Source organism: Equus quagga, chromosome 10 (genome assembly GCF_021613505.1).
Source record: "Equus quagga isolate Etosha38 chromosome 10, UCLA_HA_Equagga_1.0, whole genome shotgun sequence".
NCBI lineage: Eukaryota > Metazoa > Chordata > Mammalia > Perissodactyla > Equidae > Equus > Equus quagga.
The window spans coordinates 14,656,452-14,683,558 of NC_060276.1; the positions used below are offsets into that span (position 1 = coordinate 14,656,452).

At 38.8% G+C, this 27,107-nt stretch overlaps 1 protein-coding gene across 4 annotated transcripts in view; it reads right to left on the reverse strand.

Moving 5' to 3' along the window:
* The window catches only part of LOC124245918 (transmembrane 9 superfamily member 2-like), a 97,666-nt gene that overhangs the window by 29,761 nt on the left and 40,798 nt on the right, over positions 1–27,107 (reverse strand). For 3 of the 4 annotated variants that reach the window (XM_046673743.1, XM_046673744.1, XM_046673740.1), the window contains 5 exons: positions 17,854–17,933; positions 15,640–15,748; positions 14,804–14,936; positions 13,609–13,728; positions 13,348–13,405 (listed from right to left, as the gene is read on the reverse strand). In XM_046673743.1, coding sequence (XP_046529699.1) covers positions 13,348–13,405; positions 13,609–13,728; positions 14,804–14,936; positions 15,640–15,748; positions 17,854–17,933 — 500 coding nt within the window. The remainder of the gene's footprint in view (positions 1–13,347; positions 13,406–13,608; positions 13,729–14,803; positions 14,937–15,639; positions 15,749–17,853; positions 17,934–27,107) is intronic. The other variant, XM_046673741.1, reaches the window with a different exon arrangement.

Below are 27,107 nucleotides of genomic sequence, written 5' to 3' on the forward strand. Positions count from 1 at the left end.
GGCAGCAGACAAAACTCTCTGTCTGCCATTAGCAGAGGGGCCACGCCCAGCATTCACGGCTCCGGCAGAGGCCGGGAGAGAAGCCCTGAGGGCGGGGCGACCCCCAGCTGCCGTTGCCCACCCCGTGAGGCTAGGGATTGCCGGAGATCTCAGAGAGGACCGGGGCCGGGGGAAGCTTCAAAGGCCGGTCCTGCGACCTGGAGGGGAAGCGCCGGAGTTCCGCCCGGGCAGCAGACAAAACTCTCTGTCTGCCATTAGCAGAGGGGCCACGCCCAGCATTCACGGCTCTGGGAGAGGCCGGGAGAGAATCCCAGAGGGCGGGGCGACCCCCAGCTGCCGTTGCCCGCCCCGTGGGACTAGGGATAGCTGGAGATCTCGGAGAGGACTGGGGCTGGGGGGAGTTCCAGAGACCCAGCTCCGTAGCCTAGGGGGAAACCCTACAGGCTCACAGCAGCCTTAGGGAAAGCCTCTGCACAGCACCAGTAGAAGGCACCCAGCCGCCAGCCACAAGGCTGGAAGACCCCAGGGCAAAAGCAGCATAGCTAGGTGAACTAACCACAGACTGTAGAAGATGCCAATAGCTCTCCTGCGACCCATAGAGGACAAGTGAGATTTTGTGGGTGCTGACAGCAACGGAGCGACAAATATAAGTGATCCCACCCCTGGCCGCTGGAAAAGTCCATAACACCGTTGCAGACCCCAAGGAGGGAGCACATCTAGGTGGGCTGCAACAGTAGGCACCAGCAGCCTGAAGCCCCCCTGTGACGGCCCCCACGGCAGAGGAGGGAATCCAAAGGACCACTGTGGCTACGAGGAGGGGCCCAGGCCCAGTTAGCAACTGCGGACAGGGTTCCTGGTTGGTGCAGTATAAACAGCTGCTCCCCCACCGCAGCAGCTGAAACAAGTGAAAGGAGCAACTAAACTCTATCTCCATGCGGAGGCACAAATCAACAACATCAAGCAATATGAAAAAATACATTAAATCTCCAGAACAGAAAGAAAGTAACAAATACACAGAAAACAATCCCAAAGAAAATGAGATATATAACCTAAATGATGATGACTTCAAAACAGCCATCATTAAAATACTCAATGAGTTAAGAGAGAATTCTGACTGACAACTCAACGAGTTCAGGAGCTATGTCACAAAAGAGTTTGATACGATAAAGAAGAACCAAACAGAAATATTGGAAATGAAGAACACAATAGAGGAGATTAAGAAAAATCTAGATGCTCTGAACAGTAGGGCCGATAATATGGAGGAAAGAATTAGCAATTTGGAAGATGGCAATATAGAATTGCTGCAGGCAGAGGAGGAGAGAGAAGCAAGACTAAAAAGAAATGGAGAAACTCTCCGAGAATTATCAGACACAATTAGGAGATGCAATGTAAGGATTATAGGTATACCAGAGGGAGAAGAGAAGGAGAAAGGGGCAGAAAGCCTATTCAAAGAAATAATGGCTGAGAACTTCCCAAATCTGCTGAGAGAGATGGATCTTCAGGTGACAGAAGCCAATAGATCTCCAAACTTTATCAATGCAAGAAGACCAACTCCACGGCATATAGTAGTGAAGCTAGCAAAAGTCAATGACAAGGAGAAAATACTAAGGACAGCCAGGCAAAAGAAACTAACCTACAAAGGAACCCCCATCAGGCTATCAGCAGATTTCTCAGCAGAAACTTTACAGGCTAGAAGAGAGTGGAATGATATATTCAAAAATCTGAAGGACAAAAATCTACAGCCGAGAATTCTCTACCCAGCGAAAATATCCTTCAAATACGATGGAGAAATAAAAACTTTCCAAGATAAACAAAAATTAAGGGAGTTCATTGCCACAAAACCTCCTCTACAGGAAATCCTCAGGAAAACCCTCATTCCTGAAAAATCCAAAAAAGGAAAGGGGCTACAAAACCAAGAGCAGAGGAGATAAGTAGAAGGACAACAACAGAGAGTAGCAGCTCTACATCAGAACAGATTAAACCATGGGACGAGAAACAAAGGAAATTGAAGAAAACCGGAAAACAAGACACAAAATGGTAGTGGTAGGCCCCCACATCTCAATAATCACTCTAAATGTAAATGGATTGAACTCCCCAATCAAAAGACACAGAGTGGCAGGATGGATCAAAGAACAAGATCCAACAATATGCTGCCTCCAGGAAACACACCTCAGCCCCAAAGACAAACACAGACTCAGAGTGAAGGGATGGAGAACAATACTCCAAGCTAATAATGAACAAAAGAAAGCAGGTGTCGCTATACTAATATCAGACAAGGTAGATTTCAAAGCAAAACAGATAAAGAAAGATAAAGAGGAACAGTATATAATGATAAAAGGGACTCTCCACCAAGAAGACATAACACTTATAAATATATACGCACCCAACACAGGAGCACCAAAATTTGTAAAGCAACTCTTAATAGAACTAAAAGAAGACATCAACAACAATACGATAATAGTAGGGGACCTCAACACACCATTAACACCAATGGACAGAACATCCAGACAGAAAATCAACAAGGAAATAATAGAATTAAATGAAAAATTAGACCAGATGGACTTAATAGATATATATAGAACACTTCATCCAAAAACAGCAGGTTACACATTCTTCTCAAGTGCACATGGAACATTCTCAAGGATTGACCATATTTTGGGAACCAAAGCAAACATCAATAAATACAAGAGAGTTGAAATAATATCAAGCATCTTTTCTGATCATAATGCTATTAAACTAGAAATCAACTACAAGAAAAAAGCAGAGAAAGGTGCAAAAATGTGGAGACTAAACAACACGCTTCTCAACAAACAATGGATCATTGAAGAAATTAAAGAAGAAATCAAATTTTATCTGGAGACTAATGAAAATGAGAACACGACATACCAAATTATTTGGGATGCAGCAAAAGCAGTCCTAAGAGGGAAATTCATCGCAATACAGGCTCACCTCACTAAACAAGAAAAAGCTCACATAAGCAACCTAAACGACACCTAACAGAACTAGAAGAAGAAGAACAAACAAAGCCCAGAGTCAGTAGAAGGAGGGAAATAATAAAAATTAGAGCAGAAATAAACGATATTGAAACAAAAAAGACAATAGAAAGGATCAATGAAACAAAGAGTTGGTTCTTCGAAAGAATTAACAAAATCGACAAACCCCTAGCCAGACTCACCAAGAAAAGAAGAGAGAAATCGCAAATTAATAAAATTAGGAATGACAGAGGAGAAATCACAACAGATACCAATGAAATATAAGAGATCATAAGAGAATACTATGAAAAACTATATGCCAACAAATTGCACAACCTGGAAGAAATGGACAAATTCCTAGACTCCTACAATCTCCCCAAACTGAATCAGGAAGAAATGGAGAATCCGAATAGGCCAATCACAAGTAAGGAAATAGAAACGGTAATCAAAAACCTCCCCAAAAATAAGAGTCCAGGACCAGACGGCTTCTCTGGAGAATTCTACCAAACATTCAAAGAAGACTTAATACCTATTCTCCTCAAACTGTTCCAGAAAATTGAGAAAGATGGAGAACTCCCTAACACATTCTATGAAGCCAACATCACTCTGATCCCCAAACCTGACAAGGACAACACAAAGAAGGAGAACTACAGGCCGATATCACTGATGAACATAGATGCAAAAATCCTCAACAAAATTCTGGCAAACTGAATACAGCAATACATCAAAAAGATTATACACCATGATCAAGTGGGATTTATACTAGGGACACAGGGATGGTTCAACATCCGCAAGTCAATCAACGTGATACACTACATCAACAAAATGAAAAACAAAAACCACATGATCATCTCAATAGATGCAGAGAAAGCATTTGACAAGATCCAACACCCATTTATGATAAAAAACCCTCAGTAAAATGGGTATAGAAGGAAAGTACCTCAACATAATAAAGGCCATATATGACAGACCCACAGCCAACATCATACTCAATGGACAAAAACTGAAAGCCATCCCTCTGAGGACAGGAACAAGACAAGGGTGCCCACTTTCACCACTCCTATTCAACATAGTACTGGAGGTGCTGGCCAGAGCAATTCGGCAGGAAAAAGAAATAAAAGGAATCCAAATAGGTAACGAAGAAGTAAAACTCTCGCTGTTTGTAGCGACATGATCTTATATATAGAAAACCCCAAAGAATCCATAGAAAAACTATTAGAAATAATCAACAACTACAGCAAAGTAGCAGGGTATAAAATTAACAAGCATAAATCAGTAGCATTTCTATACACTAACAATGAACTAACAGAAAAAGAACTCAAGAACTCAATCCCATTCACAATCGCAACGAAAAGAATAAAATACCTTGGGATAAACTTAACCAAGGAAGTGAAGGATCTATACAATGAAAACTACAAGACTTTCTTGAAAGAAATTGATGATGACATAAAGAGATGGAAAGACATTCCTTGCACATGGATTGGAAGACTAAACATAGTTAAAATGTCCATTCTACCTAAAGCAATCTACAGATTCAATGCTATCCCAATCAGAATCCCAAGAACATTCTTCACAGAAATTGAACAAACAATCCTAAAATTCATATGGGGCAACAAAAGACCCCGAATTGCTAAAGCAATCCTGAGCAAAAACAAAGCCGGCGGAATCACAATCCCCGATTTCAAAACATACTACAAAGCTACAGTGATCAAAACAGCATGGTACTGGTACAAAAACAGGTCCACAGATCAATGGAACAGAATTGAAAGCCCAGAGATGAAACCACATATCTATGGACAGCTAATCTTCGACAAAGGAGCAGAGGGCCTACAATGGAGAAAAGAAAGTCTCTTCAACAAATGGTGCTGGGAAAACTGGACAGCCACATGCAAAAGATTGAAAATTGACCATTCTTTTTCACCACACACCAAAATAAACTCAAAATGGATCAAAGACCTAAAGATTAGGCCTGAGACAATAAGTATTTTGGAAGAGAATATAGACAGTACACTCTTTGACATCAGTTTCAAAAGAATCTTTTCGGACACTGTAACTCCTCAGTTGAGGGAAACAATAGAAAGAATGGGACTTCATCAGACTAAAGAGCTTCTTCAAGGCAAGGGAAAACAGGATTGAAACAAGAAAACAGCCCACTAATTGGGAAAAAATATTTATATGCCACTTATCCGACAAAGGGTTAATCTCCATAATATACAAAGAACTCACACTGATTAGCAACAAAAAGACAAACAACCCGATCAAAAAATGGGCAGAGGACATGAACAGACATTTCTCAAAAGAAGATATGAATATGGCCAATAGACACATGAAAAGATGTTCATCATCGCTAATCATCAGGGAAATGCAAATCAAAACTACACTAAGATATCACCTTACACCCGTTAGATTGGCAAAAACATCCAAAACCAAGAGTGACAAATGTTGGAGAGGATGTGGAGAAAAAGGAACCCTCATACACTGTTGGTGGGAATGCAAACTGGTACAGCCACTATGGAAAACAGTATGGAGATTTCTCAAAAAGTTAAAAATAGAAATACCCTATGACCCAGCCATCCCATTACTGGGTATCTATCCTAAGAACCTGATATCAGAAATCTCAAGAGTCCGTTGCACCCCTATGTTCATCGCAGCATTATTTACAATAGCCAAGACATGGAACCAGCCTACATGCCCAGAAACTGATGAGTGGATAAAGAAGATGTGGTATATATACACAATGGAATACTACTCAGCCATAAAAAAAGACAAAATTGGCCCATTCGCAGCAACGTGGATGGACCTCGAGGGTATTATGTTAAGCGAAATAAGCCAGTCAGAGAAAGACGAACTGTATATGACTCCACTCATAGGTGGAAGTTAGTATATTGATAAGGAGATCTGATCGGTGGTTACCAGGGAAAAGGGGGGGTGGGGGGAGGGCACAGAGGGGGAAGTGGTGTACCCACAACATGACTAACAAAAATGTACAACTGAAATCTCACAAGGTTGTAATCTATCATAACATTAATAAAAAAAAAAAAAAAGAAAGACCACAATGAAAAAAAAGAAAAAAGTCACAGGTTGACAAAATGGACCAAAAAAGAAAGATCCAAATATATGATGTCTACAAGAGACATAACTTTGATTCAGAGAAATAAATAAGTTGAAAATAAAAGGACTGTATTATACTACATATAAATATAAATATCATGCAAACAGTAATGAAAAGAGAGCTAGAGTAGCTATATTTCTATCAGACAAAATAGACTTTAAGACAAAAAGGATTATGAGAGGCAAAGAAGGACATTTTATAACGATAAGAGGGTCAATCTATCAAGAATATACAACAATTATAAACATATACATACCTAACTGCAGAACCCCAAAATATATGAAGCAAAAACCGACAGAACAAAAGGAGAAATAGACAATTCAATACTAATAGTTGGAGACTTAAATACCCCCTTTCAATAATGGATAGAACAACTAAACAGGAGATCAGCAAGGAAACGGAAGACGTTAACAACACTATAAACATATTAGACCTAACAGACATCTACAGAACACATTCCCCTCAAGGGTACATGGAACATTCTCCAGGGTAGACCATATGTTAGGCCATAAAGCAAGTCTCAACAAATTTGAAAGATTTGAAATAAGACAAAGTATAATGTCATTGAAAGAAATTAAAGAAGACCAAATAAACAGAAAGACATCCTGTGCTCGTGCGCTGGAAGACTTACCACCGTTAAAATGGCAATATTCCCCAAACTGATCTATGGATTCCACGCCATCCCTAGCAAACTCCCAGGCAGCTTTGTGAAGAAATCGAAAAGCTCTTCCTAAAATTCATCAGGAAATACAAAATTCCAGAATAACCAAAACAATCTTGAAAAAGAACAAAGTTAGAGGTCTCACATTTTCTAACTTCAAAATTTATACTAAGCTACAGTAATCAAGACTCCGGGTACTGGCCTAAGGACAGACATACAGACTAATGGATTAGGATTGAGAGCCCAGAAATAAAATCAAAGATTTATGGTCATTTGAGTTTCAACAAGGGAGTCAATACAATTCAATTGGGGGAGAATATTCTTTTCAACAAATAACGTCAGGACAACTGGATATCCACGTACAAAAGAATGAAGTTGGACCCCTACTTCACACCATATACAAAAATGAACTCAAGATGGATAAACATCTAAATTTAAGATGTAAAACTATAAAACTATTACAAGAAATATGCACAAATTTTAGTGACCTTAGATTAGGCTTCTTAAATATGACACCTAAAGCACAAACAACCAAAGAAAAGATAAATAAATTGAATGTCATCAAAATTAAAAAGTTTTCAACTTCAAAGAAAACGATCGAGAAACTGAGACGACAATTCACAGAATGGAAGAAAATATTTATAAATCATATATCTTATAAGAATCTAGTAACCTGAATATATAAAGAGCTCCTACAATTCAACAATAAAAAGTAAAATAACCCCATTTAAAAATGGGCAAAGGATTTGAATTGATATATTTCCAAAGAAGATATGAAAATGGCCAATAAGCACATGAAAAGATGCTCAATACCATTAGCCATCAGGAAAATGCAAATTAAAATTACAATGAATTGTCACTTCACACTCACTAGGATGATTATAATCAAAAACAGAGATAATAACAAATGTTGGTTAGGGTGTGGAGAAGCTGGAACTCTCATACATTGCTGGTAGGAATGTAAAATGATGCAACCACTTTTGAAAACAGTCTGGCAGTTTCTCAAAATGGTAAACAGAATTATCATAAGACCCAGCAATTCCACTCTCAGGTATAAACCCAGTAGAATTGAAAGTATATGTTCACTCAAAACAGTATACACAAAAGTTCATAGCAGGGGCTAGCCTAGTGGCATAGTGGTTAAGTTCACGTGCTCCACTTTGGTGGCCCAGGGTTCACAGGTTTTGGATTCTGGGCATGGACCCAGCACTGCTTGTCAAGCCATGCTGTGGCGGCATCCCACATAAAATAGAGGAAGATTGGCACAGATGTTAGCTCAGCAACAATCTTCCTCAAGCAAAAAGAGGAAAATTGGCAACAGATATTAGCTCAGGGCCAATCATCTTGACAAAAATGTTCATAGCTGCTCTATTCACAATATCCAAAAGCTGAAACAGCCCAAATGATGAATAGACAAACAAAAAGTGGTAATCGATATAATGGAACATTATTCTATCATAAAAGTAATGAAGTACAAATACATGCTATAACATGGATGAACTTTCAAAACATTATGCTAAGTGAAAGAAGTCAGATGCAAGAGGTCACATTTTTTATGATTCAATTTATATGAAATTTCCAGCATAGTCAAGTCCATAGAGACAGAAAGTAGATTAGTAGATTAGCAGCTAAAAATTCCAATGATACTTTTCACAGAGATAGAAAAAAACAATCCTAAATTTCACATGGAACCACAAAAGACCCCCAATAACCAAAGCAATCCTGAGAAAGAAGAAGAAAGCTGGAGGCATCACATTCCTGATTTCAAACTATACTACAAAGCTAGAGAAATCAAAACAGTGATGGATGGTAACCAAACTTATTGTGGTGATCATTTTATAGTGCATACAAATATTGAATCATTATGTTGCACACCTGAAACTAATATAAGGTATATATGTCAATTATACCAAATAAAAAAATTAATAAAAAAGAAGGCACCAACCCTGCTGATACCTGGATATCCAATTTCTAGCCTCCAGATGTGTGAGACAATAAATACCTGTTGTTTAAAAAACCAGTATAGTACTGGGCATAAAAATAGACACATAGACCAATGGAACAGATTTGAAAGCCCAGAAACAAATCCTCACATATGTGGTCAACTAATATTTGACAAGGGAGCCAAGAATACTGAATGGGGAAAGGATAGTCTCTTCAATAAATGGTGTTGAGAAAACGATAATTACTTTAAGAATGAAATTGGACCCCTATCTTACATTACTCACAAAAATTAACTTGAAATGGATTAAAGACTTAAACATAAGACATGAAACCATAAAACTCCTAGAAGAAAACACAGGGGAAAAACTCCTTGACATTGATCTTCACGACAATTTTTTGAGTATGACACCAAAAACACAAGCAGCAAAGGCAAAAATTAATAAGTGGAACTACATCGAATTTAAAAGCTTCTATACAGCCAAAGAAATAATCAACAAAACGAAAAGGCAACCTACTGAATAGGAGAAAATATCTGTAAATCTTATAACTGATAAGGAGTTAATATCCAAAATATATGAAGTCATACAACTCAATAGCAAAAACAACCACCACAACAATCCGATTAACAAATGGGTAGAGGAACTGAAGACATACAGATGGCCAACAGGTACGTGAACAGGTGCTCAACATCACGAATCATCAGGGAAATGCAAACAAAACCATGAGATATCACCTTACACCTGTTAGAATGGCTATTCCCAAAAAGACAAGAAATAACAAGTGTTGCCGAGGATGTGGAAAAAAGGGAACCCTTGTACACTGTTGGTAAGAATGTAAATTGGTGCAGCACCTATAGAAAACAGTATGGAGGTTCCTCAAAAGATTAAAAATAGAACTACCATATGATCCAGCAAAACCAATTCTGGGTGTATATCCAAAGAAAATGAAAACAGGATCTCAAAGAGATATCTGCACTCCTGCGTTCATTGCAGCATTATTCACAACCTGCTCAAGGCCTCATAACTAGAAAAAGGCAGAATTGGGAAATGAAACCCTATGTATGTATAGAGTGAATGGCATGTGTGTGTGTCTGACTCTAAAGCCTGTGCTGGTAGCCTCTAAAGTTACCTCTCCGCTTCAATACATGGTTATGAATTATTGTTATTGTTGTTTACAATGAAATTATTTAAAAATAAGTAATACATGCATATGGTACACAATGCAAAAGGTGAAAAACCAAAAGTGAAAAGAAAGAGTGAAAAGTAGTCTGCTTCATACTCCTGTCACCCAGCCATCCAGTAACCCACCCAGGAGACAATCACTGTTAACAGTTGCTTTTCAAATTAGATTTTTTTTTTTATTTTTACAAAATTGTGGTTTGATACTACATCATTTCATAGCGCATGTTATTATGAATTTCGACTCTAATTTTTAAAACATTCTTCAAAATTGATCACATAGAAAACATAATAAAAACAGCTCATAGTGCATTGCAAATGCTAACACTTTTCAGACAATGATTGTTCAATTTGGCTAATCAAGATTATCAATATAGGGCCAGGCCCGTAGCCAAGTGGTTAAGTTCACGTGCTCCACTTCAGTGGCCCAGGGTTTCACCGGTTCGGATCCTGGGCACAGACATGGCACCACTCATCAGGTCACGTTGAGGCAGCATCCCACATGCCACAACTAGAAGGACCCGCAACTAAAATACACAACCATGTACTGGGGTGATTTGGGGAGAAAAAGCAGAAAAAGAAAAAAAAAACACTGGCAATGGTTGTTAGCTCAGGTGTCAATCTTAAAAAAAAGATTATTGATATAGTACATTCTAATCTTGCACTATTTCTATTTCAATGATGTAACTTATTTTTACCATAAGATAGAACATCTGTATAATGAAAAATGGGCCATTACTATTCACCTTAAGCCATGAAGACAGAGTTTTCAGGGCGATTTACATTTATTTCCTCTATAATGCCTAGCATAATGCCTTATATATAGTAAAAACAAAAACAAAAAAACCCACAATAAGTATGTTGAAGGAGTAACTAAATGATGCAGAGAATAGTAGATGGTTTATTGACTGATTCTTGCATGCAATATCCCTTGCATTACAATCCAGTATAACAACTTCGGCACAATGGCACTTTGTTACCAAATTTATTCAGTTTGAGATTCATCTAAGTCTTGAACTTGAAGCAACAAATACCTGAAATATTGTTAAAAGTATCTCCTTACATAAGTCTATTAAAGCCTTCACCTCAGGAAAGACCACCATTCTAGTTTCCCTGAAAAGAGTTATAAGAAAAGCAGATGGCCCTATTCAAGGTGATGAGAGGGAGGGGAGTGCATTGTCCTTATTTTAAATAAGTCAAAAATTCTGAGAGACATATATTTGATGTGCAAACTTACAATGTTCAATCCGTTCAATGACCTTAGCTTTTTCCCTAGAGTTTAGGGGAAAACAAGCCAAGTGTAGATAAAAGATGATGAGTCTACTGAACCTATCACTGCATTGCTTCACTCATGGCATTATGCTCCGTCATAGGGCACTTTTAAAGCATTGGCTCTCATTTTGTCACTAATCAATATATAATGTAATTGAATTTGCTATATATAACTTTCATTATAGGACCTCTTCCACCATTTTAACACAATTCTAGCATCAAGGACATGGGAATTTTGTAACAAATAGGAATTAAAGTATCACATAACGGTTAAGATATAATCCAACAAATACCATATGATTTCACTCATATGTGGAAATAAAAAAAACAATAACAATCACACAGATACAGAGAACAGATTAGTGGTTACCAGAGGGGAAGTGGGCAGGGAGGAGGACAAAAGGGGTAAAGGGACACATTTGTATGGTGACAGATGGAAACTAGACTTTTGGTGGTGAATACAATGTACTGTATATAGAAGTTGAAATATAATGATGTACACCTGAAATTTACATGTTATAAACTAATGTTACCTCAATAAAAATATATTACACAGAGAAAAAAGATATAATCTACTGCATTTTCCTTAAAAAAAAACAAAACTCCTGTCCTTCAGGACATACAAAGGTAAGAATTTTTAAAAATGAAACAGAGTATTGATGGAATTGTGTCCCTGAAAATTCAAATGTTGATGTCCTGCTCTCTAAGGTGATGGTATTTGGAGATGGGGCCTTTGGGAGGCGATCGGGTTTAGATGAGGTCATGAAGGTGGGCCTTCATGATGGGGTTAGTGTCCTTATAAGAAGAGATACCAGAGAATTCTCTCTCTCTCTCTCTCCGAGACACCAGAGAGTTCTCTCTCTCCTCTCTCTCTCCCTCTCTCTCTATTCGAGACACCAGAGAGTTCTCTCTCTCCTCTCTCTCTCCCTCTCTCTCTATTCGAGACACCAGAGAGTTCTCTCTCTCCTCTCTCTCTCTCTTCAAGACACCAGAGAGTTCTCTTCCTCTCCGAGACACCAGAGAGTTCTCTCTCTCCTCTCTCTCCCTCTCTCTCTATTCGAGACACCAGAGAGTGCTCTCTCTCCTCTCTCGTTCTCTCCCTACTATGTGAGGACACAGAAAGAAGGCTGCCATCATTAAGCCAGGAAGCGAGCTCTCACCAGGACCTGACCCTGTTGGTGCCCTGATCTCGAACTTCCCAGCCTCCAGAACTATGAGAAATAAATTTCTGTTGTTTAAGAGATGGAGTCTATAGTATTTCGTTATGGTAGCCCAAGCTGACTGAGACAAAACGTATCAAACAATTTGGAGATAAAACCCTAAGCAAGCCAGGACTTAATCAGCAAGGTACTGTGGGAAGAACACTGGACGGCATGCAGGGAATACATCCAGTTATGTATAGCCCGGGCTCCATTAATGACATCACATGTGACCTTGAACATGCTGCTCCCTGGTTTGGCCACCAGTTCTGCATCTCTATCATTAGGGGACTGAATGAGCTACTCTTTTTTTTTTTTTAATGGAAGATTAGCCCTGAGCTAACATCTGCCACCAATCCTCCTCTTTTTTCTGAGGAAGACTGGCCCTGAGCTAATATCCGTGCCTTCTCCGTCTACTTGATATGTGGGATGCCTGCCAGAGCATGGCTTGCCAAGCTGTGTGTAGGTCCGCACCTGGGATCTGAACTGGCAAACCCCAGGCCGCCAAAGCAGAACGTGCAAACTTAACCACTGTGTCACGGGGCCGGCCCCTGAATGAGCTCCTCTTAAGCCACTGAGCAGCAGCACTCCCACTCGCACTCTGACTCTGACCCCACCTTGGAACTGCAGTAACCAGGTAAGACAGGAAGGAATAACCGCTGAAGGCAGAGACGAGGCAAATAACACCAGGTGGTGCATAAACTGCCGCTCTAACAGGATACGCAATGCAAGATGAATAACTGAAATGAGCAGTTACGAAATCTGCCTCAGAAACAAAGATCAAAATGGAATAGTGCAGCAGCATCGTCTGCTCTCTGTGGTAGAGGTTAAGATGTACAAAAAGACGAAAAGAATGCAGACACAACAGACAGAGAATGCTACAGCTATAGAAAACACAGTGGTCATTCATCTCCTTTCTGCTCTTCATCACTGTATACAATGCTTTTTCCAAGATGAAGTATAAGAAAGGGTATAATTGCATAAAGAAAAGAGAAGGCGAGATACTAACCCAGGGCATAATAGTGCTGTCAGCAGAAAATTTGTATTCCAGTTAACACCTTTAAATGCTGAGGAAATAAAAGACAGAATAGTTACTGTAGCAATTTGATTTAGTCCCTTTTACAAATACTTAGAGTAACCAAGACACAATTACATTTTAATCAGTGGCCTAAAATCCCCCATGCGATTTTTAAATTTTCTATTTTACTGCCTTTTAATTTCTACATTTAACACAGCAGCTTACTAGAATAATAACAGTTGTCATACTTACTCTTATACATTTTAGCAGACACATATCCAGCAGGAGTTCCCAGAAGGACCCATAACACGATGGCACAGGTCATTAAAGCGCCTCGTTTGGAAGCGGAAAGAAAACCAAGGCAGGCCAGAACTGGAGGCACAAAAAAGACATATCAAACCTGTAACAATAATAGCCTCAAAAGCACAGAGAACTTGATAATAAGTGAAAGACACCTTTAATAAGACAGATTATATGAAAACGCACACAAAGATATTCTCTGATGTGGGTACTTAAGCAACACTGCAAATGAATGTTACTCACTTAGCTAATTGGCAATTTTTTCTTAATGCAAAGGTCTGATTTTCAATACAAGGCAAATGAAGTAAGTTTCTGAGTTGGATTTAGTCTTTAATTCCACTGTTTGAATCAAAATTAAACACAGTATCTCCCCCTTCCCTCCTCCAGTAGTCACTCCCGAAACAGCAAATCATTTTTCCCACAAAAATGTCCTTTAATGATGTACACCTGACATTTATAAAATGTTCTAAACCAACGTGACCTCAATTCAAAAAATTCCTTCTGTTTCCTTTTATTCAAGGAGAGGAATAAAACAAAGTGAGACTTGGTCTCAGGAAAATATAACCTTAAGAGCTGAATTTTGAAATTATCGTTGAGATCTGAAACACCTACTAAGCCATTTTTTTTACAGCAGCTTTCTGTGTGAAAAGCACTCCTCTGGCTATCAAAAACTGACAAGCTCCATTTTTGGTTTATAAATGAAGGCAGCCAGGGTTCATCAGGCATCATAAGCCTACGAAAGATGCCATTCTGTTTGTACATTTAAAGACCAGTACTGAGGCTTGCCATAGCCTTTCAAAATGCTAGTCTTTGAATTATGAACTCCCTTATCCCCTTAAAATGTGATTCTACCCACAGGCTGATTTTCAAGAAAGCATCTATTTTGCAAAGCAAGGAATATGTGTATTGGACATTACAATAAATTATTCAGAACCGAAGAAGCTATGAAAGATCCTTTATATAGGAACATATTCAGACTCGTATCCCTAATTTGAGAATACAGAAATGCAAGTACTAAAAAACACATTTCCTTAAACTTTAAGGTATAATTTTCAAAGTCCCTTTGTCCATATGAATCAAAGTTGACATATGTCGGCAGTTCACTAAGAATGTTTAAGATGACACGTATTGATCCAAGCCTACTCACATAAAGTAATGAACGTCATAATCAAAACTTGTATTCCTTGACCCAGGAAAACTGACAGCAACATTCCGTATCTTGGAGGTCTGAATACATCCCCATGAACCAGCTTCCAACCAAACTCATCCTGGGCCTCTTCCTGCATGTGAGAAAGTCTTTAATAAGCACACAAGTGACTATGACAGAAAGGTATAAGAGCTCAGAAAGTTAGACGAAACTGAACTTTCCTCTAAAGACAGACTAACTGGAAACCAACGGCTCATTTGGATATAGCAAGTCTCTGCAAGGTATGTGATCCTGCCATACAAATGATTCACCCCCTTACTCTAAGTTTTGCACCGGAGGGAGTGTGTTAATTATATAAAGCACACAACTGGCTTGATTTTCATGAAGAAAGCAAAATGATTTAACATACACAAGGAATTCAACCAATTTTATAGAAATTAAAAATTCGGCAAGGCACAAATGATTACAAGAGTCAAAACAAATAATTAGATAAAACTAAATTTAACCTAAATTATAGTATTTTGCAATGTTTGGTACATTTATCTCATATTCTGAATTAATGAAAATCTTAAATAATGATATTTTGAAAGCTCATAAACACATAAAAAAAAAATATAACCAAAGAGTTCACAACAAATAACTCTCTAATAAATTTACCTGTACTTTTAAAAAATCCACACAACTCTACACTTTCTGATATGGTATAATATGCAAAATTACTAGACACTGAAAATTGTATTCAAGTTGTTATACTCTAAGTAGAAATATAACATTGAGACCTGGGCAGAGTAGGCACTGAAATATTTGCTGAATCAAATATGTGCATTTTTACTTACGGAGGAAGTCATCTGATTATATCTGATAATATCTCTATAGAGAGTCCTTAATATGACCGTAGCCACCATTCCAGATAAGAAAAGAACAATAAAAAAGGAATTCATAATACTAGAAAATGTAAAGAAGAAAAAAGAGAAGTTAAATCTCAAGTTCTTTATTTGAACAGTAAAAAGAAAAGGTGTATACATATAAAAGAAAGACGTTCAAACAATCATTGTGCTGATGAGTTTTCTAAGGTTAAACTTAGATCAAAGACTGAATACACCAATATATTAAATGAACTTAAAGCTCTAGCACAAAAGTGTGTTACAAATAAGGCATCAGAAGCAACACCATTCTTAAGGTTACTTTAGAATTTTTTAAGAGTACATTCCCAAAAAGAAACCAGAAGTGAGTAAGATCAGCCACACAAACTTAGTTCCAGAGCATGGAACTGAGAATGTAAGTTCAGGAATCGAGGTTGAATTAACGGCTGACTGAATTCTCAGCTGGTGGATCAACGCTATAGTCTTTTCATCACTTTATGAGCTTCAGGGTAAAGACTCCATGGACCACTTACCTACCAGCTCTTACCTACTGTTTCTAAAACTAAAACATAAAAACTACCCCCAAATCAAAACTAATGCCTTCTGCCATCCCACCACCCAGCCAAACTCAGACACATCAAAAAAGTTTCACCAGAATCTATGAAAAGACCGGCAGTATTTCAGAAGGTGCCAATAAGATGATCGATGTCTAAAATGTTCGTTAAATTTCATAAGTAAATTAGCTCATGACAGAAACTTTTAAAGTACACTTATTGTTACATTATAAACATTAATACTACTAGAGGTTAGCCCGAAATCTATCTGGAGGCCCTTCACTTTTACAACCCCTTTGGAGAAACTATTTAAATAAATTTCATCTGAAGGGAGTTCGGGGCCAGGGGGGCGGGGGGGGGGGGGGGGGGGGGGGGAAAAAAGGGGCCCGGGCCTTTTACCCAAACAGAAGACTGTCTGGAAAAGCTACCACATGATAATAATAATAATGAGGAAGAGGATGAGGAATAAGGGTAGAAATAGGAGGAGGAGCAGGGGATGCTATTTTCATTTTCAAGGCAGTGGCAGTATGAGGAAAATCATCATCTCAACACCATACTCATAGTATCACACCTTTCCCTACTTCCATTTTTACATTTATAGTCTTCTTCCACCCAAAATTGCTTTATTACAAGATAGGAGGATAACGGGACAAAATACTATATATACACATTCATCTCTTTTTCATCAGCTTCTCTGATCAGTCTCCTAAGCTACTAATTTAACATCCTACTCCCACTCTCAGCGCCAATCATTACATTCGCAGCTGGTCTATCCCTCAGTTCCATGTCGAAACTGCTCCTGCCATAGTCACGAAGGGCTTCTAACTCTGTGGGTTAATCCTGCTGAAGATTCCTGAGGAATCAAGTCCTTTTACTCCGAATCCACTAGAATGTAAGCTTCATGTGAGCAGAAGCCTGTCTACCTGATTCATCACTGCATCTCGGAGGCTACTGCAGCGCTTGGCGTCATAATAGGGACTTAAAAACCTGTAGAAAGGACGGTCCGTCACTCACAGACGTTATCTCTACACAGTCCTCTCCTTTATATGACCAGCTTGATTAAATGGCCACTTGAAATATTTTGGTCTCTCATACGTAATCCTTTCACCTTTCTCCTTGCTCTCTTCCCAGTCTTCCGTGACACCCTGAGCTTCCTCCACCCCAGCTGGTTACTGCTTTTCCTACTCTCTAGTTTTCGCGAACTTTCTGAACGCACAAACAGAAGTTTCTATTCTGTTTTCCTCTCCTCTCTTGTGTAGTGTCCACTTCCACAGTTATATCCCGCTGACTTCCCACCCCAATCTTCTTTGCAAGCGAACAGAGTATCTCTACGACTCTCAGGCTTCTCTTTCCCTTCAGTATAAACATGAGTATATTTAAAACACACTTTAATTTTTTCTTTTTCTTTGTGTACGTGGAGAGGTGGAGGAGAGGAAGGAGAAGGGAGATTAGCCACAGAGAAGAAAAAATGTCACTCAAGATAATCTCTGGTGACAAAATATTTTAAAAATATATACGTATATAAAATATATATGTACATGTATATATATTTACAAATATATATATATGTTTGTGTGTATATATATATTGGCCACCCTGAAGCTACTTACTCTCTATTTCATAAAGTGCTTACCTAAACCACTGAATGTTGGTATGAGGCATGGACTCCAAAATATAATCCCATCTAGAAGCCCACTTGACTCTTTTGTTTTCCTAAAACAAAAATATAAAATCATATGACCACATTTTAACTGACCCTTTACTGGTTATAATCCTAAAACAGACAGAAAGTTATTCTGCTTGTACTTTCTCCATTTCTTTACTGCTAACTCCACAGAATCACGAGATCCACCCTGACATTTTTGCCTTATTTTATTTACTGACATTCTTCCTTGTTTCAGAAAGGGACTAGGAAGAAAATAATTTTAGCTTACTACTGTTCACCAGAAATAGCACTTTTTGGCTACTATTTTTCTGTAACGATAAATCCACCCCATACTTCATTTCCGTTTGTCCAGATCCCATTTTCATCTTAATTGCAACTTCATATCATACTTTCAAAAGTATACAAAGATATATATAACGAGAGTCACTATAGTTTTCTTTGTAAATTTAAAAACCTAGAAACAGGGGTCGGCCCCGTGGCTGAGTGGTTAGGTTTGTGCGCTCTGCTTCGGCGGCGCAGGGTTTCGCTGGTTGGGATCCTGGGCACGGACATGGCACTGCTCATCAGGCCACACTGAGGTGGTGTCCCACATGCCACAACTAGAAGGACCTGCAACTAAAATATACGACTATGTACTGGGGGGATTTGGGGAGAAAAAGGAAAAAATAAATAAATAAAAATAAAAAATAAATAAAAACCTAGAAACAACCAAAAATGTCTGTCAGAATGGGAATAAACTATGGTAATCCATGCTAAGAAATACGATGTAACTATTAAAAAGAATTAAGTGATATGTATATGAATTATTCTATATATATGTATTTGAAACTGCATTAAGTGAAAAAAGAAAGGTGAAAAGTACATATAGCAAAATTCCATTTTCCCCCTCAAAAATAATATACATATCTTGTAGATGGAAACATTTTTCTGGAATAAATAAAAAATAATGGTTATACTTTTGCAGGGAGAGACTAGAAATGTGGGGGTATTAAGGGAAGGGAGAATTTTACTTATACTTTTTCTATATGATTTGAAGTCTTCACCATATGCAAGTATTATCAATTTTATTTTTTAAATTGAACTAAAAGAAAACTTGCTTCACTGAAACCCACCAGGCTCCACCTCCTGCAAATAGGTTTATTATTAGAGTATTTTGTTTAATTATAAAACACTGCTCAACTAAAGTCATCATTTCTTATTGAATACTCTAATATTTTACATATTTGGTTGTTCAATATTTTGAGATGTTGTAGCAACAAGTTCATAAAAGATGTTTTGTTTTTAAATATTGTTTTCAGAACTGAAGCAAACACAAGAAAATGCAATTACCAATCAAGCTGTTTCTGCTGACGTGTGATCAAACACAAACTGTCGATAGCTTCTGACAAAATATCCCCACTAGATGAAGGTCCTAACTGGTAATCCCCAGTAAACGTGGGAAGCATTAATACAGTGTTATCACCCCTCAAATCAGTAACATGCTTTCAGCAAAAGGAAAGCACTGGTGCAGACTGACCAAGTTATGTTTGAAATGACTTATCATTTAAAACTGGGTAATTAGGTGTCTTTTCTGAAGTTTGGCGGTGGAGTATGAAGAAAGTCAATGTACACTGCTTTTTTTTTTAAATGCCCAAACGATAGATTTTAATTAAAATGGGTTTTAAGCCACCTGTGGATTTTAGTGCCAACCTGATGACCAGGTGCTCACGGTTAATATTACCAGTGACAGGGCAGATTGACATCACATGCCTCCTGACATGAGCTATCAAGTCTGCAGTATTCCTGCCAAGAATGTACGGCCTGGGCCTGGTCATGAAAACCATCAGACAGATCCTGGTCGTCCTACACAACGTAAGACGTGTACTCTTGGAAAATTTCAAGGATGTGGAAAACAGGGAAAGACTAAAGAATTGGTAAAGATTGGAGGAGGCTAAAAACTAAACACAACACGTAATCCTGGATAGGATCGAGAAGCAGAAAACGTGACATTGTTGGCCAGCTGGTGAAATTTGATGGATAGATAGGGATTGGATGGTAATGTGATACGAATATTGATTCCTAATTTGGAGGGTTGTATGGTAGTGATCCAGGAAAGTGAGCTCGTTTCATAGAAAGACACTCTGGAGTGTTTAGGGGTGATGAAACATCTATCTAGCTCTCAAAAGATTCAGAGAAAGGGGCTAGCCTGGTGACATAATGGTTAAGTCTGCATGTTCCACTTCAGCAGACCAGAGTTCACAGGTTCAGATCCTGTGCACGGACCTATACACCACTCATCAACCATGCTGTGGCGGGATCCCATATACAAAACAGAGGAAGACTGGCACAGATGTTAGCTCAGGGCCAATCTTCTTCACCAGAAAAAAAAAGTTTCAGACGCCAGCCCCGTGGCTGAGTGGTTGGGTTTGCGTGCTCCGCTTCGGCAGCCTGAGGTTCACCAGTTTGGATCCTGGGCGCGGACCTGCACACCGCTCATCAAGCCACACTGTAGCACCGTCCCACACTAGAAGGACTTACCACTCAGATATACGACTATGTACTGGGGTTTTGGGGAGAAAAAAAAGAAAAAAGAGGAAGATTGGCAACAGATGTTAGCTCAGGGCCAATCTTCCTCACGCACACAAAAAAAAAGATTCAGAGGAAGACTAATGATAATGAGCACACACAGAGAAGAGCGAACATGGAGTAAATGAGGTAAAATGTTAACAATTGGGGCATCTGGTTAAAGGGACTACAGGAATGCTTTGTATTGTTCTGGCAATTCTTCTGTAGTCTGAAATTGTTTCAAAATAAATTATTTTTAAAAACCTATAAGAAAATCAGAATTTATAGAACTGACAGATCCAGGGGTAAGTATTCACTGCATGAAAGGATTTATCTTAGCCATTCCATTAAAATATTGTTCCTATAATAAAATGTGACTTAATTTATCAAAATTGGAATTACATGCATCTCTTCACCAGCCTATCCATTGCCTTAAGCAAGTTAACTCATATCAAGTCTTTAAAAAAGGAGAGACACTTTCAAATATGCACTATGAAGTTTGGAGTTTAAATACAAGGAGAGCCTAGAAAATCTGCAGTTGTTAAACCAACTCATTTTTGCACCAAACACTGCCACCTGCTGGAAATAATAGACCACAACACACATTATTCTTCCATAAGAAAGGAGCAAATTATTAAAATCCTAAGGCACGTTTGAGAACAAAATGACAAATGCAAAAAGATAACTAAGCAGTGGAACCTATTTTTTTATCCATTTAAAATTAATAAATGAATCTGCATCTTTACATGCCAGAGTTTCCAAATCTTTCAGAAGGCATAGCAATTCTCACAATCAGACGAGGTGAACAGGTCTTTAATGTTGTTTATAACGGAGGCACAAGCAGCAGAGGTAGAAACAAAGATGAGACTTCTTGATTCATGACACAGCACCCCATCATGGGTCTCAGTCAGTAAAAACGCATGCAGGGACTCAAAGAATCACGCTGGCAGGCAACTAGACCTTCTTCTAGGCCAGATGTTTTCAGCAGGGAGAGCAGCACCCCCTACGGGGCATAATGAAAATGTGTGAGGATGCCACTGATAGTAAGCAGCATAGGAGAACGCCAGATGCCCGGCAGCACAGTGAGACCCGAACAATGAAGAATTGAGAAGAACTTCCAAATGCCCCATCCAACATTAGTGTGAGTGGAAAACTGCTTACGATTATCTGCACCGAGATTCTATCTCCATTTTACAGATAAACATAAAGTATTTTTATATGTCTTTAATATACATTGATTTTTTTTTTCCGGGCATGCAACTACCAAGTAAATTGAGGGGAAATGGTACCATGTTTGGTTTGAAACTACCAAAATTGATCAACATTTTGGAAAATCATGGCATCATTTGGAAAGATGTGACCTACAGTGTACAATATTCGTATATTCATCTGCATTCACAGCTGTCACACTTACAGTGATTATACACCAGGTGCATGCATCTTACAGTGACTGAAATATATACTGAAATACGTATTATTTTATTACAAGTCACTTTCTTTTCACTTATCCTTTATAGTATAGCTAGGGTGTTATATTGACATGTATTGACAAGTTTAATTATGTGGTATCTATTAATATAATTTTACAATAGTAAAGGGAGAGTTATCAAACATGTTATTAAAAGAGGACATCAATCCGATAGGGTTAAGAACTATTGTCCAGCTCAACTCCCTCGTTTTATTATAGGGAAACTGAGGTCCAGAGAAGAAAGTGAACTTGTTCAGGGTCACAGCATGAGTTTGAAGCAAGCCAGCACTAAAATTTGCTGATTCTCAATTCAGTTATTGGCCTATGCTGCCTGAAAATCAGAAATACATTTGGGGGAAAAAGGCAACGCTATAAATGTGGCTAGGGTCCCAGGCTAGCCCACAAATAAAGCTTATATAACTCCAAAACATAGCTAAAAGAAACGTGATTAGAATGAAACCAAAAAAACTTTTGCTTGGTAGTATAAAAAGAGTACATTTCTAGAGTAAAAGTATTGTGACTAGAAATACCTTTGCCTGGCATTTAAGGCCATTCAAAATCTGTCTCAAATCTCTCTCTCTAACCTTTCTACCAATACTACGTAAACAGTTAAAGTCCAGGGTGTGAGACTGAATCTTTTGGGCCTGTACATACCCCAGCACCTAAAACCTGGCACATAGAGTACATTTGTTGCCTGTTGATTAATGAATAAACAAATGAAAAATGTTTGTCTCAAATGGACGAGTTTATTTACTATTCCCCATATATACCATGTACATTCTTACCTCGAAAGCCCTACCCCCAGCTCTCCAAATTCCTAAAATCTGGGTCTCTTAACTCAGTCCATTGGCCTTCCCACAATGCCTCACACACCTCTGTCCCTTCTATCCAAATCATACTCAGCATCCTTCGAGGCCCAGCTCAAGGCCCTTCTCTTATAAAGCCTTTTGGGCCAATTTGCCCACCCTAATTCCCTCCCATTCTAAACTGACACCATGTAATAAAGAGGCTGCATTGAGAGCCTGCATCCTCTAGTCAAACTAATCTGGGATTATAATCCTTTACATCTGTGACCTTGGGCAAGCGACTTTACCTCTATGAGTCTGCTTTATTTTCTACAAAATGGAGATTTAAAATAGTACCTGCCTTCAGGACTATTGTGAGAACTAAAGTTGAACTAGGTACTTTATAAAAATTCCCATGCTGGGCACATAACAGGCACTCAATAAATATTTGATATATAAATGAATGAACAGAAGGTCATCACTCAAATAGTAATCTTTATGAGCCATCCTTCAATAACTTCTGGATAAATCTGCTGTATAAACTCCAAACTTTATAACCATTTAGGAACATGAATCATTTTCTGAAAACATAAAGTGCACATGATGCTTAATTAAATAGCAAAAAGACAAAACTGTTTAAACTAAAAATTCTTATATTGCCTCTGAACCTTTCTGACGGCAGCTGCCTGACCAGGGGCTCAGGCCCACAACTCAGCTAATGACCACAGGCTCCGCAGCCAACAGCAGTTTGCAGGTGGCTGCGCTAAGATGGTAGAGGCGGCCCAGGAGGATGGAGGTTGGCCGAGGAGCTGCTGCAGCTGCATGGCACTGACATCTGTAACTAATTTGACGTGTGCACGGAATTTGGCTTCCTGTCCGTGTCCCACTGCCCCATCCCTGTGTCAGGATTGCGCCTGCTTCTCCCCATGACCCTAAGAACACCTTTGTGCCAAAGATACATGGAAGGTTTCCATAGTCTGCAGGAGAGTGACACCGTGTAGCTCACCCAGCAAAAGGCCTGGAATCAATCCATGTCACGGGACTTGGTGGGATTTCCTGTATTGAGAGTGAGAATCAACAAAATGGGGGAAACACGTAGAAGCACACACCAAAGCAGACAGTCCCTGCAAATGGGAAGGTCTAGATCTTTGCCAAGATGGCAGCCACTGGTCACGTGCAGCTATTCAGCACTTGAAATGTGGCTGGTCCTAAGTGAGATGGGCTGTAGGTGTAAAATACACACCGGATTTCAAAGACTTGATACAAGAAAAAATATATAAGATATTTCTTTACCAAAAAAGTGCTCTATAAACACTGTGTTCTAGTTAATAAATTTGTTTCTCACAGGGGTATGGGTTAGCAGTTCTGACACTACTTTACATTATGCTGGGGTTGAACAAATCAGTCAATATATCGTAGATGATGGGAGCCAGGTTTCTCACTGTCAGGGAAAAAAGTTACAAATAAGCAAGGGGAGAGGGCTAGCACGAACACTGGGGTGCTGGATGACAGAGACAGCAATATGAACTCATATTCATTTATTTCCTTATCCACTTGTTTATGTCTGTATTTTCCCACGTGCAATTAGCAAGTAATCTGTGGGGTGATACTTTGCCACTGGGAAAATAACCAGTTTCCCCCACACTCATGTACCTACAATTTTAACATTCATTGATAATATTGACCTGAACCAACTATTTACTTGGAGGGTGAAAAAATAGTGATTTTCAAATTCTGTCATGCCCACTGAAGCAATTCAATAAACGACGATGAGGTACCCAGCTGGTTGACAAAATTTTCATAACCCATATTGTAGATTAAGTTATTTTATAGTTACAGTTACCAATATATGAAGCCTTGCTTCTCATTTGTTCATGAAAGTTCAGACTATATTATGGGTTCAATAGGATCTTGTAAATTACTCTAAGACACAGCAACAATGTACACCTGGGATGCCCAAAGTAGGCTCCACAGTGAGACAGAAATGTTACTCCAGAAGAGAACACCATAGTCAAGCACGGTTGTAAAATGCTGAGTTAGACTCAGTCAAAAGGTTTCTTTATTAGGATACTTTTAAATAGTTTACTAACGTGCAAACGTGCATTGTGGAGCTGAGAAAGGAGGCAGGAGAAAGTAGCATTTTCCAAACTTATTTGACTAGTGTTCTCTAGGGAATGCAGTTTAGGAAATGTTAACGTGTACCATTATAACTGGGTTAAAAAAGCATTTTCAACCCAAGACAGAAAATGAAGAAACAGCATCATCAGAGATATACATCACCACTCTTCCTTACACCCTCCCCCCGCAACTACGACAGCAACTTTGTGCTGTTCAGATGAAGAATATTGTGGCTTGGCGCATTCTCACTGCATAATTCCACTCTGCATACACGAGCTACTATCGTGAAGACATCTGTAAATCAAGTGCTCCTGTATCTGAGACAAGGAATAGGAAACCTTGTGTGACTACTATGGGTTAGGCACTGTGCTTAAAGATTTTATATTAGCTCGTTTATCTCTGATAGCAATCACACGAGGTGACATCCCCATTTTACAGATAAGGAAATTCAGGCTCAAAGTAACTTGTCCAAGTTCACACAGGTAGCAAAGGTCAAGCCAGGATTCAAACTCAGATATATATGTGTGGTTCTTTCCATTGTACCGCTTCTGGAAGCCAAGGGTCTTCTAAGCACCCTAAATGAGTTTCAATGGGAAAGGGAAATTGCGGCTTCTAGAATAGCTTCCAGGATTCAGACCAGACTGTCGAGGAACAAGGGGTTGAGACCTAGCCCAACTAAGGCGAGTCCCCACATTCCCCCACTCGGTGTGGCTGCATCTGAACTCGTGCCTCAGCTCCTTTGGCAGCCACAGTTACTTCCTGACAGGCAGACACACCACTAATGCCATACTCTGTAGGCTCCTGGTATGAATCTGAACTTCAATTTAGATCTGCTTTCTCTTGGCTTTTACTGTAAACATAAGAGTTCCTACATGTAAATTTTAATAGCCAACTGACAAGTGATGAAAAACATAGAAAGGCTTCAGCTCTTCGGTCAACTTCTGATAAAAGCTTAGACTTTGAATAGTATTCTCAATCATTAGGGAAAGGTTATTTTAATTTCTTCAGGGTATATTTCATTCCTTTCCCCAAATTACACTTCTGCATTTCATACAGAGATTAGAGTACTGGACTATACTTATTGGACTAGTAAATTGCCTGTTTTCACCAATTGTACTTTGGGGAAACTGCAGGATGTAGGACCAAGTAATCCTGACCTCTAGCTGAATGATTCAAAGCACACACATACATTTCTAACATAAACGTTTCTCATTTTCTTTACAGTAACTCTGTAGGCAGAAAATATAATAGACCTTTAATAGAAACAACCAGAATAGTATAGTGGAAAAACTATGAGTTTGGGGGCCAAACAGTCCTGAGTTTGAATATCACTTCCACCTCCTGCTAGCAATGATCCTGAGAAAATTACCACAGCTTGCTGGGCTTCAGTCCCCTCATTTATAAAATGGAGATAACCACTATAGGTGACACATAAGGACAAAAGCAAGGCATCCCCAATCTGGAATTGCTTTCAGAATGAGATTAGGAAGAATCCTGTTATGATGGCTGTCAGGCCCTCTATAGAAATGATACAAACCAAGCACAATTTGTAAACGTTTGAAGAAATTTGAGACCTAATCCCAAATAAGGTGATTAGGGTGTGGTCTCAGGAAAGCATATCTAAAGCCATAAGAAATTAGCCTTATACAAAATCAAGTATATAATCAAAGCTGAATCAAAAATATGATTTATAGTCTTAAAAAACCTTAAAAGAAAATTACATAGATCTACACAGTCATAAAAAGTTTTCCCTATGAAAGGAAAGTCCCAAAGTTACTCTTTTGGTGAAGTACCTCTAACACTGTCCAGGGCTAAGAGTGCCTACCCATGAATAGAAACATCTGCTCCATGGGTAAGCATAGCATTAGAGTGCCATGAATATCATCTTTCAATACCTCACCTCCCTTCGCTCTGGTGTCCTATGCTTACCAAGAAACTTTCTATTTATTCTGTTCTATTTATATCTGCTTTCTTATACATCTTTATTACAGGCAGATGTGCTAACCAGCTAACATGAATGGTGTTGTCTACTAGGCATTTATATCTCTCCATTTACATTAATACATTGGTATTCTGGTTTACACATTGGACCCTTAGGAGTTTGCCTAGTATAAACCTATCTCCTTTTGGTACACTCACAAAATTAAAATTCTGAAGCATGACTTTAAAGGATTAACAAAAACCTAGTATTGCTGAGTGTATGAGGAAACAGCAGATCCTCAGTCTTCGCAATTTTTTTGGAAAAGAATTTGGCAAGGTGTTTTCAAAATGTGTACACTCTTGGGGCCGGCCCCGTGGCTGAGTGG